The sequence below is a fragment of the Poecilia reticulata genome, linkage group LG12 (genome assembly GCF_000633615.1).
Source record: "Poecilia reticulata strain Guanapo linkage group LG12, Guppy_female_1.0+MT, whole genome shotgun sequence".
NCBI classification, from domain to species: domain Eukaryota; kingdom Metazoa; phylum Chordata; class Actinopteri; order Cyprinodontiformes; family Poeciliidae; genus Poecilia; species Poecilia reticulata.
Window position 1 is genome coordinate 19893822 of NC_024342.1, and position 14856 is coordinate 19908677.

Sequence of the window (14856 nt, forward strand, 5' to 3'; positions counted from 1 at the left end):
ATAATAATAATAATAATAATAATAATAATAATAATAATAACAATAATAATGATATTATTATTGTTATTATTATTATTATTATTATTATTATTATTATTATTATTATTATTATTATTATTATGTTGTTGATTTTTTTAATATACTGATAGAGGAGTAAACGTGGCAACAGATTTTTATTTTTTTCCCCCTTGCCAGTTAAACCTGAAGTTAAAAACACGGTTGGAGTATACTGTTCAACAAAACTCTGTTTCCCAGCGTGCTTTACTGTTGGGTGCACGTGTCAACGTTGCCAGCGGACCGGACCGAACGTCACATTCCTGCATTCCCTTTTCCTTTAGTGTGAGACGGCGGAGTTGACACAGGATAACTAATCTTCTTCCTCCCTCCTTTTCCTTTGGACAAACACACTCATGACACGGCGGTTTTGATCTCACAGTGTGATCCCGGGTTCTACGGCGGTCAGAATTTCACTTTGGGTAAGGATTTATCACCAGCTGAAGGCGTATTTTCAGTTGGGCTTTGGAAACCGTTGAAACCAGGCAACAATTTTTACACTGGGAGCCGCATAGTCTATGTTGTGTCTGTGAACAAACTGGTTATGCGTTTACAACCACTGACGCACCTGTTGAAGTGTTAATGTTTACAGGGAGCAGTTTGAATCCAGTGTCCTGGCGGTTGCAGCTCGTTGTTATTGTTGGGCTTAATCGCTAATGTTAGCCAGCTGGTTAGCCGCAAAGCTTGCGTCACCATTGTTACCGGTGAAACGCGGACAGACACACCGGGGCGTGGAGGCGGCTTCAGATGCGGCTCTATTACTTTGCCATGGCCTTTGTGTTGCAGGGCTTTTAATGCCTAGTGTCCTTTCGGCATGCCCCACTCAGCTTGCGTGCATTACAGCTATGCATGGCACATGGGTGTGGTTACGTGCTGAAAACATGTAAACGTGGAGGCGATGTAAACACGGATTCATTGAAGTGTTACGTTCCCGCAGTGTTACGAACGCTTCACAACAGGAATGAGAGAAGGGCTCTTTTTTTTTTTTAGACTGCCCTGAAAATCAGCTGAACTAGCTGCACATAAGCTCGCTGTCTCAGCTGTTGACCCTCACAACAAAGAGAGAGCCACAGCTGAACTGCAACTGTTCAAAGAGCACAAGTGGATCAATAAGAGTTGTAACATACATTTTCAAAACAAATTAAGAGAAGAACCCTGATTAGTTAGCTAAGTTGCTCAAAAATGTCCCATTTAATGTCATGGGATGCTCATTATATAATGACTATTATAGCGTGTGCACACAGGTTCTGACTGTAACTTGTAAGCTGATTTTCCTCTTTAGCTTTTTCGTAACATTCCTGGCATTCCTGTTTTTCAGGGATTGATTGTATCAGAGTCACTTTAGTAGGTTATGGGAATGCTGGCCTGCTGTCACAAGATGGAGAGCTTCCAAGACAAATAAGCTTTCAAGATAAATAAGACGGCATGTTCCCATGTGGAATATGCATGTGTAGATAGGTATATTTTAAGGTATTAAAACCTCACTAAAAGACAGAAACATGTCTCTTTCAGTAAATATGTCTGACTTGCTCTTAAACCTATTGTGGCTATCTAAACCTTCTTTATCTTTCCCTTCTGATAATTTTGTCAAAAGGTGCTCTGAGTAATCAGCTGATGCCCGAAATGAAAGATTTTCAGTTGGCTTTGTGCTGCCTGGACACTATAAAATCCTTTGTTTCTTTAACGCATCACAGTACGCACTACCTCATCACACTGACAAATGACAAAACTCTGAAATTTGCAGTGTTATTGAGTGAAGATTCATTATTGTACCAATTGGTGAAATGGGTTCAGAGCATTTAATTTGTTCTTGTACACCAGCATCACTTCAGTTTCAGAATGATTTAACTAACATGAATACCAAAATGAAACAAATAATAAATCCCAATAAATTAAAATAGACGTCAAATCAAAGTAATCCATTCTTTACCCTGAATTTGTTGAGAAGAGACCTTTATTGATACCAAATTATCAATTTTTATAACCTGCTATTGACGTCTCATTCTGATAAATGTAGCATCTGTGGACAGTTGATGCAGCAAGGTGATTGTCAATGAACTTCATACAATCAGAGCCATAATTTAATTTAGGGTGAAGAATTAGTGGGTACTAGCCTTACCCACTAATTGTTTTTTTAGTTGATAACTAGCTTAATCAGATTTTGCTCATACATGACTCTTTGTGTAACATTGCCATATATAAACAAACCTTAGTGCCACATGCACTACTACCCGTCTCACTGCAGCCATGAAACATATCTGGATCCATATTGTCCAGTCAATATTTGCATCTTTCTTCTGCAGAAATGTTGCATATGGACCAGACTTCTAAACTGCTCAGCATTGCTGATGCGTAAACTGTTCTCCAGGAGTCAGCGCATGGTCATCACCCCTCTGATCTGCAGTCTTAGCATATGTGTGAAAGCTGTTGATGCTGCTGCTGGTACACTGCTCCATGTGTGCCACCAGGAGCAGCGAATCGGCTGCATACGGGCCAGTGACGCACCGGCGATTGTACGGAGGCCATGTTCGTAGCGATGTGGAGGGCGAGCGAACTCGGCTGTGTGCCGTGGCGAGAGTGGGAGTAATCTGTAGAAAGCTGAAGCACCCTGAGTCACACTGCGTTGCAGTGATCCATTCTCATTTCAGTGGGAGCTGCTGCTTGTTAGGCTGCTGCTGTTGCACAGATGAGTGAGAGAAATGAGGAGTCATTACATGAGTGATTATTCAGGAAAACATAGCGCGGCTCATAGAGGTGAGAAATGAAGTGGTTGTTTAAAGAGAACAGAGCGTGTTTGCGCCACATCAAAATTAAAAGATGTAATTACTCGTTTATTGATCCACTTTCTGTGGCTAAGTATTTGCTAGCATGCTGTTGTGTGTTTTGCCATTATCTTGATTTCCTCGTAGGAGGCTAACCTTTTATTGCCTCTCTTTGCCCCTTTTGTTCCTGTTGAGCTTTCATGTGTCACCTTTATAGATGCTGGAAAACCAGCATGGACACTCCCCTCACGTTTATATTCTAAAACTCTTTACGTAGACATGGACAAAATGGCATTGTGGGGCTGAAGTCTGAACGGTTCCACAGTTCTTCACATGCCCAATCCTCTGCTGGTCGGTCACAACAGGGACATGGGGAGACAATGGAGTTATTGTCTTAATGATGCACACAAGCTAACACATCCCCCTGACCCCCCATGTGGCATTTGCAGACTATTTGCTACTGGTTTGTTCTCTTGTGTTTCCTCACAATATCTAATTACAAAGAACGAGATTCAGGCAGGTTCAGCTCCGTGCTATTGAAAGTGTGTAAGCCAGATATCGTATGCAGAGTTTTGTGACCTGGTTCTCTGACGTGAGAATATTAATTTCCCTTGTTACAGATGTATTTTCTATCAGCAGTATGTAACTTTTATAAACAATGTTTTTTTTGTTTTATTTGACATATTTGTAAAAACTGCCATGATGTTGTGACATGACACAGATAATCAGCGAGAAATGAAGCTCCTCTGCTCCCTGTGGTCCGACAACCATCTGCAGAAATGCACCATGCCTGAAGTAACCAATTAGAGCCAGGAGGAGGGTCTTAGCACTATCAATCTTGCTAATGTATGCACAGCTCAATGTGCTGTTGATGGACAAACAACTTACTGTTACAGTAAAACTATGGTATATATCTGCCGTTTTCGGTGACCATGCTGGCTAGCCTGAGTATTCAAGACAGACTCCAGTGTGGGGAACTAGCTGTAGCATAGCAGAAAGAAAGGCTGAGGTCAAGAAGGAGTGTTGATTGTATTGTCATTTACTGTGATAAATCTCTTATCATAAGATTTCAATTTATCATTGTCACAGCAAATTCCAATTAATAATGTTTAAAAAAAAATGAAACTGTCCTTATTGTCAAGATTGCTATTTTTGCATCCCCCCCCCCACTGTTTGTTCAATGAGAGTATCAATCAATAAATTTTAAAATATTTGTAGTTTATTGAAACAAATAACATTTCTTTATGTGGCTGGTATCCTAAATAAGTTAATCATATTAATCGTGATGAATCAGTTATTGAAGTAATCATCAACTAATTCAGTAACCGATTACTTGGTGACTGGAGAATACAGGCTCAACTGTCATTTATTCATTTTTATTTTAAGAATCTATTTAAAGTGGCCTTAAAAACTCGCAACGGCAACCTTAGATTTTAGGTCCTATGGACCACTCTGTGAAAACCTTTAACCCCATGTGTAGTTTTCCTAGACGAATTAGACCAGATTAGATGAATTATCAGCTCCGCCAGCATAGCCTGAGAACATCGACTCGGGACTCCCACTGAGGAGACCGGATCTCGTGTTCTTTTCTATTTGGATTGAAAGGATTATAGTTCTTACTGTTTGGTTTTTAGTAACCGTATCAAACGCTGCAGCTGGTTGGATCAGACTTCTAAAGACCTATCATACAAAATGTTGCTGTGTATTGACAAAACACATTTTTAGTAAAGTTAATGGCTTGTTGGCCCCATATGTCCTGACTGACCAGGTCAACCTTTTGTCGTAAATGCAAGTCATAATGAAAATGAACTAAAAGCACACATAATGCCAGCAATTCTAATTGATGTTGTGACAGAAAATTGTATTGATATTTTGAACACTTTCTTCATGGGAATAGTTGGAGTAAGAAACTCACAACTGTTCACCTTTAAGATCAATCAAAGCAAAGACTTTGAGACAAACTTAATTGTTCATCATAAGTGTCTGACATGAAAAATACACTGTGTAGATGGATAATTACCTGTTTGTGCTGTTTGTGAACGTATTAGAATCATTTGGAAAGATAAAGATTTTTGTGATTTCTATTGATGCAAAATGCTGCATTCCATGTGATGATTTTCACAACAAGTAAAATTGTTTCAGAAAGATTTAAAAATTGCATGATTTAGGCAACTTTCCTGTTAAAGGCGCTGATATTTTCCAAATAAGAATGCAGATCATCTGGATAGACAATGCTTAGCTTTGCAGCACTTGATGAGTAAATGTGCTGCAACAACGCTATTCCTTTGATTTTCTTCTTTTTGTACTACCCTTGCATGTAAACAAGAATATTATACCTTCAGAAACCCACTTTACTCTTAGATTCAGAAAATTTTTACTTCAGTTGTTGCAGTTGCTACATGTGAGGGAACTGAAACCCTCATCATATCTTTCTTAGAACAAATTTCGCACTTATTATATATAATGTTTAGAGTTAAATTTTTGATTTGTACTGAGTTTTTTTTACAAAGAATTGTCCTTGTTTTCCTTTTTATACACAATCATGTGTTGATTAGAGAAAAAGTAATATGTTAGTAAATGTACTTTTTACTTATTGCCTTTATGTTTTCTGTTTTGTCCGTGCTTCTGGGATATACATGGCGTTGGTTGAAGCAGGCAGTGTGCTGTCTGGTGCCATGCTGTGGCTGTCTGACTTGTTCTGTCTCAATGGCTCTGAGCCTCGGGGCGCAGCGTTCGATTGAACCACAGATAGCTCTGCATTCTACAGACTTGATATGCCTGATCTGTACAGTCCTACCAGGCTGTAAAGTAGTTTACTAAATATACATCAGTTATTAGGGCTTTGGCTGCTATGTGTTCTGTGTGTAGTATTTAAAAGATACTATAAAACCTATATAATATAGTTTAAACTGCCACTTGATGTTATTTGGTTTCTGAATATGCCATATAGTGCCAGACAATGCCACCACTGGAGTTGGACTAAAAGTGTGATTGGTGAAGGATGTCAGGCTGCTCTTTGTTAGGACAGCTGGTTGAGTTGAGGGGAAGAGGGTGAAACGGTGGAGACAGGAAGAAAGGGGGAGGGGGCTACGGTGCCACACTGTTATGACCTATGTAGTCATCGACAAGCAAAGTAAGCACTACCAGCCCTCATCAGAACATGTGATTCTTTACTCTGTTCCCTCTTCCATTTCTTTTACTTTGAACAAACCTTTCGAGGCTATTAACAGAATCTGCAGCTAGTTACACCTTTTGACTGTTTCAATTGAAATATTTTGAGCTAAAATATCTAAAAGTAACTCTTTCAGCTAATCAAAGCCAGTTTTGAGGTTGTAAATATTTTACAATTCTGTTTTCATTTGCAGAATTTGATGATACTTGAATTTAATAAGCATGGCCCGTCCCCCTTTGCATTCTGGACAGTAGAACAGAACCAGTAGTTTAAAAGTAGCTCTTGTCATGCCTATAAACCAGTTGCGATATCATTTCCAATTGAGTGGAATTAATTTTCAACAACTTAATTTCTTCTGAGCCAATATTGATGAGTCACCTTAATTAAGTGAATTGAGAAAGTGTGTGTTTGGTAAATCAGAGATATTTTGTGATGCTATTTGTGCTACTGAATCTGAAGGGTCAATTCCTGTGGTTGGCTGGAGATTGAAGGCGCTTGCAGCCCTTAGTCCTGTTTTAATGGTTACTTGTGTCATGTATGCTTAATGAAGACGTTTCTAAGTTTGGGTCAGACAAATCCTCGGTTTAATCGTCCCGCATCCTGCTGGGATGTTGGGACCTTGGCGTTCTCATGAGCTAAGTGCACGTTGCTGTTTCTTTAAAGCAGAAAAAAATATTGTTCCTTTCATTAGAAATATTCATATTCTCTCCTAACAATAGTAGCAACCTAAGCTGGTCCCAGACATCTCAGAACCATAATCAGGAGCTTTAAATACTTTGAGATATTACAAGATTACTGCAGGTTTTGAATTATGTATGAGGAAACCTTGCAGGGTTTAGCCAGCAGCCTCCCTGCACACCAGGAGTCTAGTTTTCTGATATTGCAGAGCCACTGTTTAGGGTAAGATAGTTTAAACTTAATTTACTTCTTTATCACAGTTAGATAGATGTACCATTACACCATAATCTCAACATCTAGTGAAACATGGATACGTCTAAAGATCGATAACACCAATCAGTAAAAAGGATCAATAGCTATTGACGGCTGTTTACAGGCAATAACTTTGTACTCACAGTGTCAAGGAGAAAGGTAGGACAACTTCATTAGGATGCAGCCCTGTTGAGTAATTTTGCATTTTAACTGATGTGATCTTCCCACAATGGCAGATATGCATATATCTTGGGCTTAACAACATAATTGTTGAGTGATTGATTTAATTATAGATCCCCCAAGATCATGTGGTCGGTATATTTTCAGAATGTTTTTTTTATTTTACATCTTTAAACAAAGCTGTACAAAAAAACAACAAAGCAGATTTCAGTTTCTTTCTAAGAAATATAAAATGAAAATGTGAGCAATCTACATATTTATTTCTAGCTTTCCTGCAATAATATGCTAGTAGTAGTGTATCTTTGTAGCAGAGGCACAATCTTACTCTGTGTTACATATACATTATTCTATAAAACAGTTTTTTAATTAAAATAATTAAAATTTAAGGCAAACACAAAAGGATTTTGTAGTTGACGTTTTTAACCGTTTGTAGAATATTATATTAGTCATTTTGTAGCTAGCATAACTAAACAGCAGTCTTGCCGGTGTATTTCCTACAGCATTTAGACCCTTTCTTTAGCTTTCACATAGCCTGCAAATACTGTATTAAAAAAGACAGAGTGCTCTTGGTCAAAAGTTCAGAAATACTTCCTGTCTAGCCTTCCTGTTATCTGCTGAGATTTGTGCTCTCTGACAGCCCAAATAAACTGCATATCTCAACACCTCAAACAGCTTCTTACATTTCTTTGCTTCTTCTTACTTCATTTCTAAACAGTTCAGATACTGAAAATATATACTTTTAGTTTTCTTCCCACAGATAAAAAACAAGACTTATGTAAAGTGATGTTCTGAGGCATGTTAATCAGTGTTTAATTAATAGGTAGTAAATATTTTCTAATCTGCAATCTTGAGTACAAATACACCTGAGAAACATAAACATTAATATAAATTTGAAAGTAAAATAAAATGTTTCAATGTTTTCAGTGTGAGAAACTATTGTATTTGAGTCTGAAGACTAAAGTAACAGAAGAGAATGGTGAAAGAAAACAATATTTTACTGATGGCTACAAAAAAAAAACTTTAATTGGAAAAAGTGCTCTGTATTTCCATCTTCCTGAAGTGTCTAAGCATTTTACTGGCTGAGCGATGATCAGAAAGGAGAGATGACTGAAGCTTGGCAGCTGTCAAAACATCTGTGTCATCATCCAAAACTGGAATAGCCCGACACCATAAAACATGACTTGTATATGAATATGTTTACATTGTTTCTTTGCATTAATTTAGATTTTACAGGAATTGCAGGTGATGCAAACCCTTTTTTTATTCTTAAATGAATCAGTTTTTTTTTATCAATCCTTTCTTTTTATGATGACTTGCTACATATTTAGAAGGAACCATTTACAAACCAAGTCCCCTCCCTGTCACATATAGGCAGCATTTTGGTTCAGCAGCAGTTCACACACTGTGCTCCGTCATATCAACATGCTGATCATAAACACCTCATAAATATGAACATCAAAAGCCGAAGAAATCATTAACCTCAGTTCTTCTTCAGGATGCTACACTTAAGAGAAACTCTTCTTTTTTCCATTCAAGTAAAATGTTTCTGTCATTTTAGAGTAGCTTCAAAGAAGCAGGATAATCAATGTATGAATGGATTATACTCTAATGTCAACAGGGGAGGATTACAGTTCTGACTGAAGGTCAGATTACAGACGTGTCGAGATGATTTGCAGTATGTGTGGGAAGACTCTGACCCCCGTGAGCAGAAGTTTTGTCAGTCACTCTTCTGTTTAGTCAGTAGCTCCAGAAAAGAAATCAACTTCTTGTCTGATTCATTAAGTGAATACCTAAATGTTTGCATTACTGCTTCAATCAATCAATGACAGGCACATTTCAGTGTTTGTTGACATGTAAACATCTTGGTGTTGCATTCACCAGGCCTTTTTGTGGCTCATACTGTTGACTTGTTGGCAGGAAGTTCACGGGACTCCCCTGTAAGTCGCCAGCCTCAGCACGTAGTATTTTGCGTGCTCCAACCATAAATCCTCTTTGCACGGCTGGTGATCAAACCTTGATGTAAAGGAGCTTAACAGCAACGGACAGTCAGGCGGGAACCTGCTTCCCTGTTGGTCAGGGTTCAGGTGAACACACACAACTCCGACAGCAGAGAAAGAGAGAGGGACACGGAGGGACACAGACATAGAAGTAGCAACGCAGTCGCATAAAGTGGATGTAGAGTTGCACCAGAAATTAACTGGGAAAAGGAGTTTGCAGAGAAAATGTTTGCAGTTGGACACGTAAACAATGCAAATATGGATGCTTGCTTACAGTTTGAACTATGACTCGTCTTTGAATGTTGTGAAAGCAGGAGGATAAAAGGTAAGAAAGAGAGGGATTTTCAGTTTTGCTGCATTTTTGAACATTTTTTTGGACAGCTTAGACTTCTAGCTGTATACATATATTTGTTTATTTATTAATATTTATTTGATCTAACTGTGAAGTTAAGGAGAAACTGTAATGTATCCACTCTACCAGGACTTTGGTCAGTCATTGATTTGGATTGTTGATATCTGAAGTAAACATGAAATCTATAACATAAGAGCATCTTCTGTTACTGAGTTTCTAACCAACTTCCATCCATCTTTATCCTTATCTTTGTTATGTACAGGTCACCTTTCTCCCTCTTTCCTCCTCCTCTCTTCCTCCCTCCTGCCATCTCTGCGGCGGTTGCCATGGAGAACTCTTCGGTGGCGTCTGCATCGTCTGAGGCAGGAAGCACCCGCTCGCAGGAAATAGAGGAGCTGGAGCGTTTCATCGACAGCTACGTCCTGGAGTACCAGGTGCAGGGCATTCTGGGAGACAAGCCAGATGGAGACGTGGACTTGGACAATGATGGCAAAGAGCCACAGGTTGGATGATGATGTCTGAAATTTATTATTTGTTTGTAGCACCTTATGCATACCTAGCTGGTTTCTCTCATTTGTACATGTCACAACTTAATAGAAGCTTTCTAAAGTCTTTAAACCAGCTGCTCATGTTGTTGTGGAAGGGAATGTGCCATCAGTTTAAACTGTAGTTAAATGGAAAATCCAAAGGCAATAGTGACATGTAGAGTGTGAAGAATAACACCGATTGACTGCGTGTGTAGGGGGAGTTATAGTTGGTCAGACAGTGCAATATATTTAGCAGAAGCTTTTGGCATGTAGTCATAAATTATATTTTAAATAGGTAAGAACACAAAAGTAGAAACCAAAGTAAAACAGCATAACTATATCTCCTTTTCTTTTTCTCCATCAGTGGACAGATGACTGCATCAACCAGAGAGATGGTAGTTGGACATCATCTCAAGGGAGAGGCTCCTCTAAACGTGTAAGTTTTACCTCCATGTTCCAGCATTCTGCTCATCTCTCACTAAACACACTAATCAAACTTTTTAGTTTCTCTTTACATATGTCTCTGTCCTGTTGTCTGACAATGTCAAGGGTCTCAGTTGAAATAGTTTTAAACTCAACTCACGTTTAAAGCTGCAGTATGTAACTTTCACGAAAATATGTTTCTTGCATATTTGTTAGAAGTGTCACCATGTCGTGACGGCATGGTATGAGACAGATGATCTGTGATGAGATCGAGTTCTTTCACTTCCTCCCAGTGCTGCTTTTGCCTTCTAAAACAAATGCACTGCTCCCTGTCAAAAACAAGCAATCAGAGCTGGAGGATGGTCTTTGTACTAGTCAGTCAGCATGTGCTTTTATATACTATATAGGTATCAGTTATTGACTAAATGCATTTATAAAGATTTTTTTTTTTCACTACAACATCTTGATTAGTATTTGCTGGTGCAAAAATATCCACTTTATTTTTGATGACGATGTATTTATGAGCGTTTGAATGTTTTCAAATTTTTTTACAGCAATTCTGTCCGCTTGTCTGCATGTCGACACTGGTAGTCCAAGCTTTGAGTAATTTACAGTTCATCAGTCTGTGTGGAAGGAGCAGTCAGTGTATGTCCTGAATGATTATCATGGGAGATGATTGTGGTACAGCAAGTGATTGAATTTTCTGTGAAACATTAGTGAAGCTTTACAGTGTTTTTCTTTCTTCAAAATAATAAAGAGTCCTTTGGGCTGTGAGGCCATGTAATGGAAAAAGTTAGAGTATAACAAATTCACATTCTGCGTATCAGTAATTTATTTGTCCAGGTGAATGGACTCCATCTGCCTCATTACTAATTCTGATATTTTTAGTGAGTCAGATGGTAAGGCTTGGAGAATGTTGTGGGCATTGTGCTATGGTAAAGAAACTGAAGAGTCAGAGAAATGTTGGTTAGTTATTTATATCATTGCAATTTTCAATGATGGCATCATAGCTTCCTGTTCTCCTGATATCATCAAGCTCTAACCCTCTTTGACTACATGCTGAGCTTGAAGGATTATTACTAAGTTAACAATGCCATTCAATCAGTCACACACTGTCACTACAGTATATATCTGGAATGTAATTCATTATTTAGACGTGAATTTGTCTTATACTGCATGAGTGAAATGATTTGATTATTTTTTGTGTATAAATTGGATCAGTTTGTTTTGTAAAGTGTTTTAACGACATTTGTTGTTTGGCACAGGATGAGTGGGAACACAGCAGTAACGGCAGTACCGGCTCCAGACCCAGTTCAGGTTCCAGACCAGGATCCAGCTCCCGCTCTGGCAGCAGAGGCCGAAACAACCAACTAAAAGGATCTCCCAAGGTACGGAAATATTCATTCTTTTTCTTGTCCTGTTTGTTTCTTTAGTAATTGTATGTTCAGCAAAAACAATAAAAATCCTTACAAATCAAATGGTAGTTATTGTTCATGGTCTTACAGTAGATTTTTCACACAGAATTACTGACAAATCTTTAAGTAAAATTACACGGTTGTATGAGTTAACAGGTTTTGAGCTTAACCTGGAGGTCTGTTGGTTTTAACTGGTTGCTCTACTTCTCATTCTCACAGTAGGAAGAAGATGAAATGCATAAAAGCAATTTTGACAAGTTGTTTTTTATCCTTCTAGAACGACAACAGGGATGTCGCCTTTGACATCTTGGGGACAGACATATGGGCTGCAAACACAATGGACTCGCATGGGTAGGCGCCACACAATGCAGTTAAATGTGTTTTATACTTTTTCATGTGGCAGTTAATTTAAGCCCAGTTTCTTCTAGTGTCTTTAACTTACTTATCACAATTTTCAGATTTTTCTTGTTCATGTGTGAAATGTGTGTCTCTGTTGTAGAGGTGCGGGCTGGGACGTACAGCCAGAAAAATTGGATTTTAGTCATTTCCACAGGAAACACTTCAGACCAATGCCTAAGCAGCTACCTCACATTGACAGAGAGCGGTAAGATTCTGTCTTTATACATTTGTGGTAAATAGACCAACTACTCGGTGTGTGGTTTTGGTTACTTTGTGGTATTAGAAATATGAAATGCAAATTAATAATAATTCATAAGCTAATAACATCTCATGGTTTTCCTTTCAGCATGAGCAAAAACAAGTTTGCAGAGGATGACGGGATAGACATGAATGATTTGGAGAGGTTCTTACCTCATCTACGCTCCGTAAGTTGTAGACATTTTTTCCTTTGTAAAACTGAGTGCAGCTTTTGTTTTGCTCCAACACTTAATAAATCTTACTATCGTTAGAATAATGTTTAATAATTTTAAACAAACAAGCTTTATTGCTACAGCTCAACTCCAAGTAGCACCTTTGTAATCTAGTTGTTATAGGCTGCCCTCTGGTGGCCGATTAAGGAAATATTGAGCATATGCTGAACAGATCTGGCACTGGAATAGGGAAAAGTATTTATTTGCTATACTATGTTTCTAGTTTAGGAGCTCTTTTATTGGTGAATGAATAGCTGGGGAGAGTTAAATAGTTAAACAAAAGGACCATCTAATATTGATCAGGCTGTGGACTGAAAATGAGTGAGAAGCAGCTCAAGAAAAACTAAACAAACACATTCAGAGTACCTGTTAATGAAGAGCTCTTAACAGATTACCAAAAGCTCCAGCTTCATGAAAACAAAGTTCTAACAAAATGTGGTTCAAAGTGGCAGGCCACGTCTTCAGATTTAACACTTTGTTCATAAATGAAGTTTTGGTGACACCTGGTGGTGAGATGTTAATATGGAATATTCTCAGCTTTATGCATATATTCATAATTTATTTCTGTAAATGTTTTTGCCTGTTTTTATATAGATTACAAATATGTTGGGGTTTTTTATTATGTAAACTGTATTTTCATACCAATCAATACCTTCTTGATATGACTTTGGTCTGAATATCCAACACCTGCATTTAGTCTCATATTTATGAGTTTATGTGTTTGAATTCTAAGACAGTCAACAGGGTGGAATTTGTTTGTGTGGTATATGTCTATCAAGAATATCGCTTGATACACGTAGGAAAATTATATTGTAGCTGTCAGAAATATTTGGGGTCATTGAAAGTTGACCAAATAAGGATATGAGTTGTTTCAGTTCCTACTGTATGTCCTGCAGTGTGAGAGGTCCGCACAATAACAGCTTCCTGATGTCATTACTCAGTACTTCTGAGTATGATGTGTCTGGCTTGAACTGAGTGAAATTGATTTTGCAGCTGTTAAAGCCCGAGCCGAGTACAAGGTATGAAGCTCTGTGTTTTTCCACAGTGGATTTTGATCTAATCAGGTGGCAGGGTTCACCTTATGTCACCTCGATGGCCATTCTCTTTTCCTGCCCTGCTTTCCGAGTCAAAATGTTTTCCCTCGCTCATAGTGGTCAAGCTCCAGGGTCTTCATCCTTCCTTCCCCTCTTGCCCTCTGTGTTGAGATTGTGTTTTGCCTTTTACACTCTTTCAGCAGAGATATTTCTTGTTGAGCTACCAAGTTGGCAGTGCTCACTGTGTAGTTCCTGAATCTAAGTTGCGGTTTCCGTTCATTCAGTAGAACCAGAAGTAAGATGGAGTAAGCTGCTTTTGTCTGTTGTGCTAGGGATCAGATTTATGTTGATTTGGAGACACTGTGAGGTACTTCCCCCCCCGACATCCTCATCTGTTCCCAAACTACATCACCTTTGGTACCATACATTTCACATTTTGTCCATTTTTATCAGCCTAGATAAAAAAGTAGGCCTTAAATCCTTTTTTATATGGGCACAGCAATGTAAATTATTTGAACCTACTCTGATAAATACTCACAGAGTCAATTAAGACTGATTTTGTGGCTTTTTTTGCTATCGTAAAACAAATCACACACAGAATGAAGACGTGAAAGAGTTTAGACTCAATTCAGTGTGTTAAACAAATAAAAAACAAACTTTAATGCTGAATCAGAAGTCAGAATTCAGCATTATAAAATGTTATTGAAAATATGTAGGAATTGCGTATAGTAGGACTTCAGATCTAAAAGTGAGATTTTATTTATCTGGACAACACTACCTATGCTACGCCTGGCATTACCAGACTATCATTTCTGGAGTAGAATCATGAAAGTGCTGCCCAATTTTGAGAGAATTAGGATAGAGCATCATTATTATTAACATTTGTGTTGCTTTCGCTGCATTTGATCAGAACTCAAAAAGCTTACATTTTGAACTTTTTTTTAAGAAATACTTTATTTTAAAGCTGTTTGTTTTATGGGTTCTCTGTATCCTAGTTTTATTTTGAGTTTTGGTTCTGTGGTGCCACCTGGTGGTCCAAATGTAAAAAAAAAAAAAATCTACCTTGAATGATTACAATACTGTACATTTAACACGTAAAAATACACAGAGCTATTGAACCATTTCCCTATATTATAAGTGC

General features: G+C 38.1%; 1 protein-coding gene across 2 annotated transcripts in view; it reads left to right on the plus strand.

Annotated features, from left to right (window-relative positions):
- Positions 1 to 285: 285 nt before the first annotated feature.
- Positions 286 to 14856, plus strand: part of ctif (CBP80/20-dependent translation initiation factor) — a 49021-nt gene continuing 34450 nt past the window's right edge. The window contains exons 1-7 of one of the 2 annotated variants that reach the window (XM_008424481.1): positions 286 to 476; positions 9710 to 9950; positions 10339 to 10410; positions 11663 to 11785; positions 12090 to 12163; positions 12312 to 12416; positions 12558 to 12636. In XM_008424481.1, coding sequence (XP_008422703.1) covers positions 9774 to 9950; positions 10339 to 10410; positions 11663 to 11785; positions 12090 to 12163; positions 12312 to 12416; positions 12558 to 12636 — 630 coding nt within the window. In that variant the 5' untranslated portion in view covers positions 286 to 476; positions 9710 to 9773. The remainder of the gene's footprint in view (positions 477 to 9709; positions 9951 to 10338; positions 10411 to 11662; positions 11786 to 12089; positions 12164 to 12311; positions 12417 to 12557; positions 12637 to 14856) is intronic. The other variant, XM_008424482.2, reaches the window with a different exon arrangement.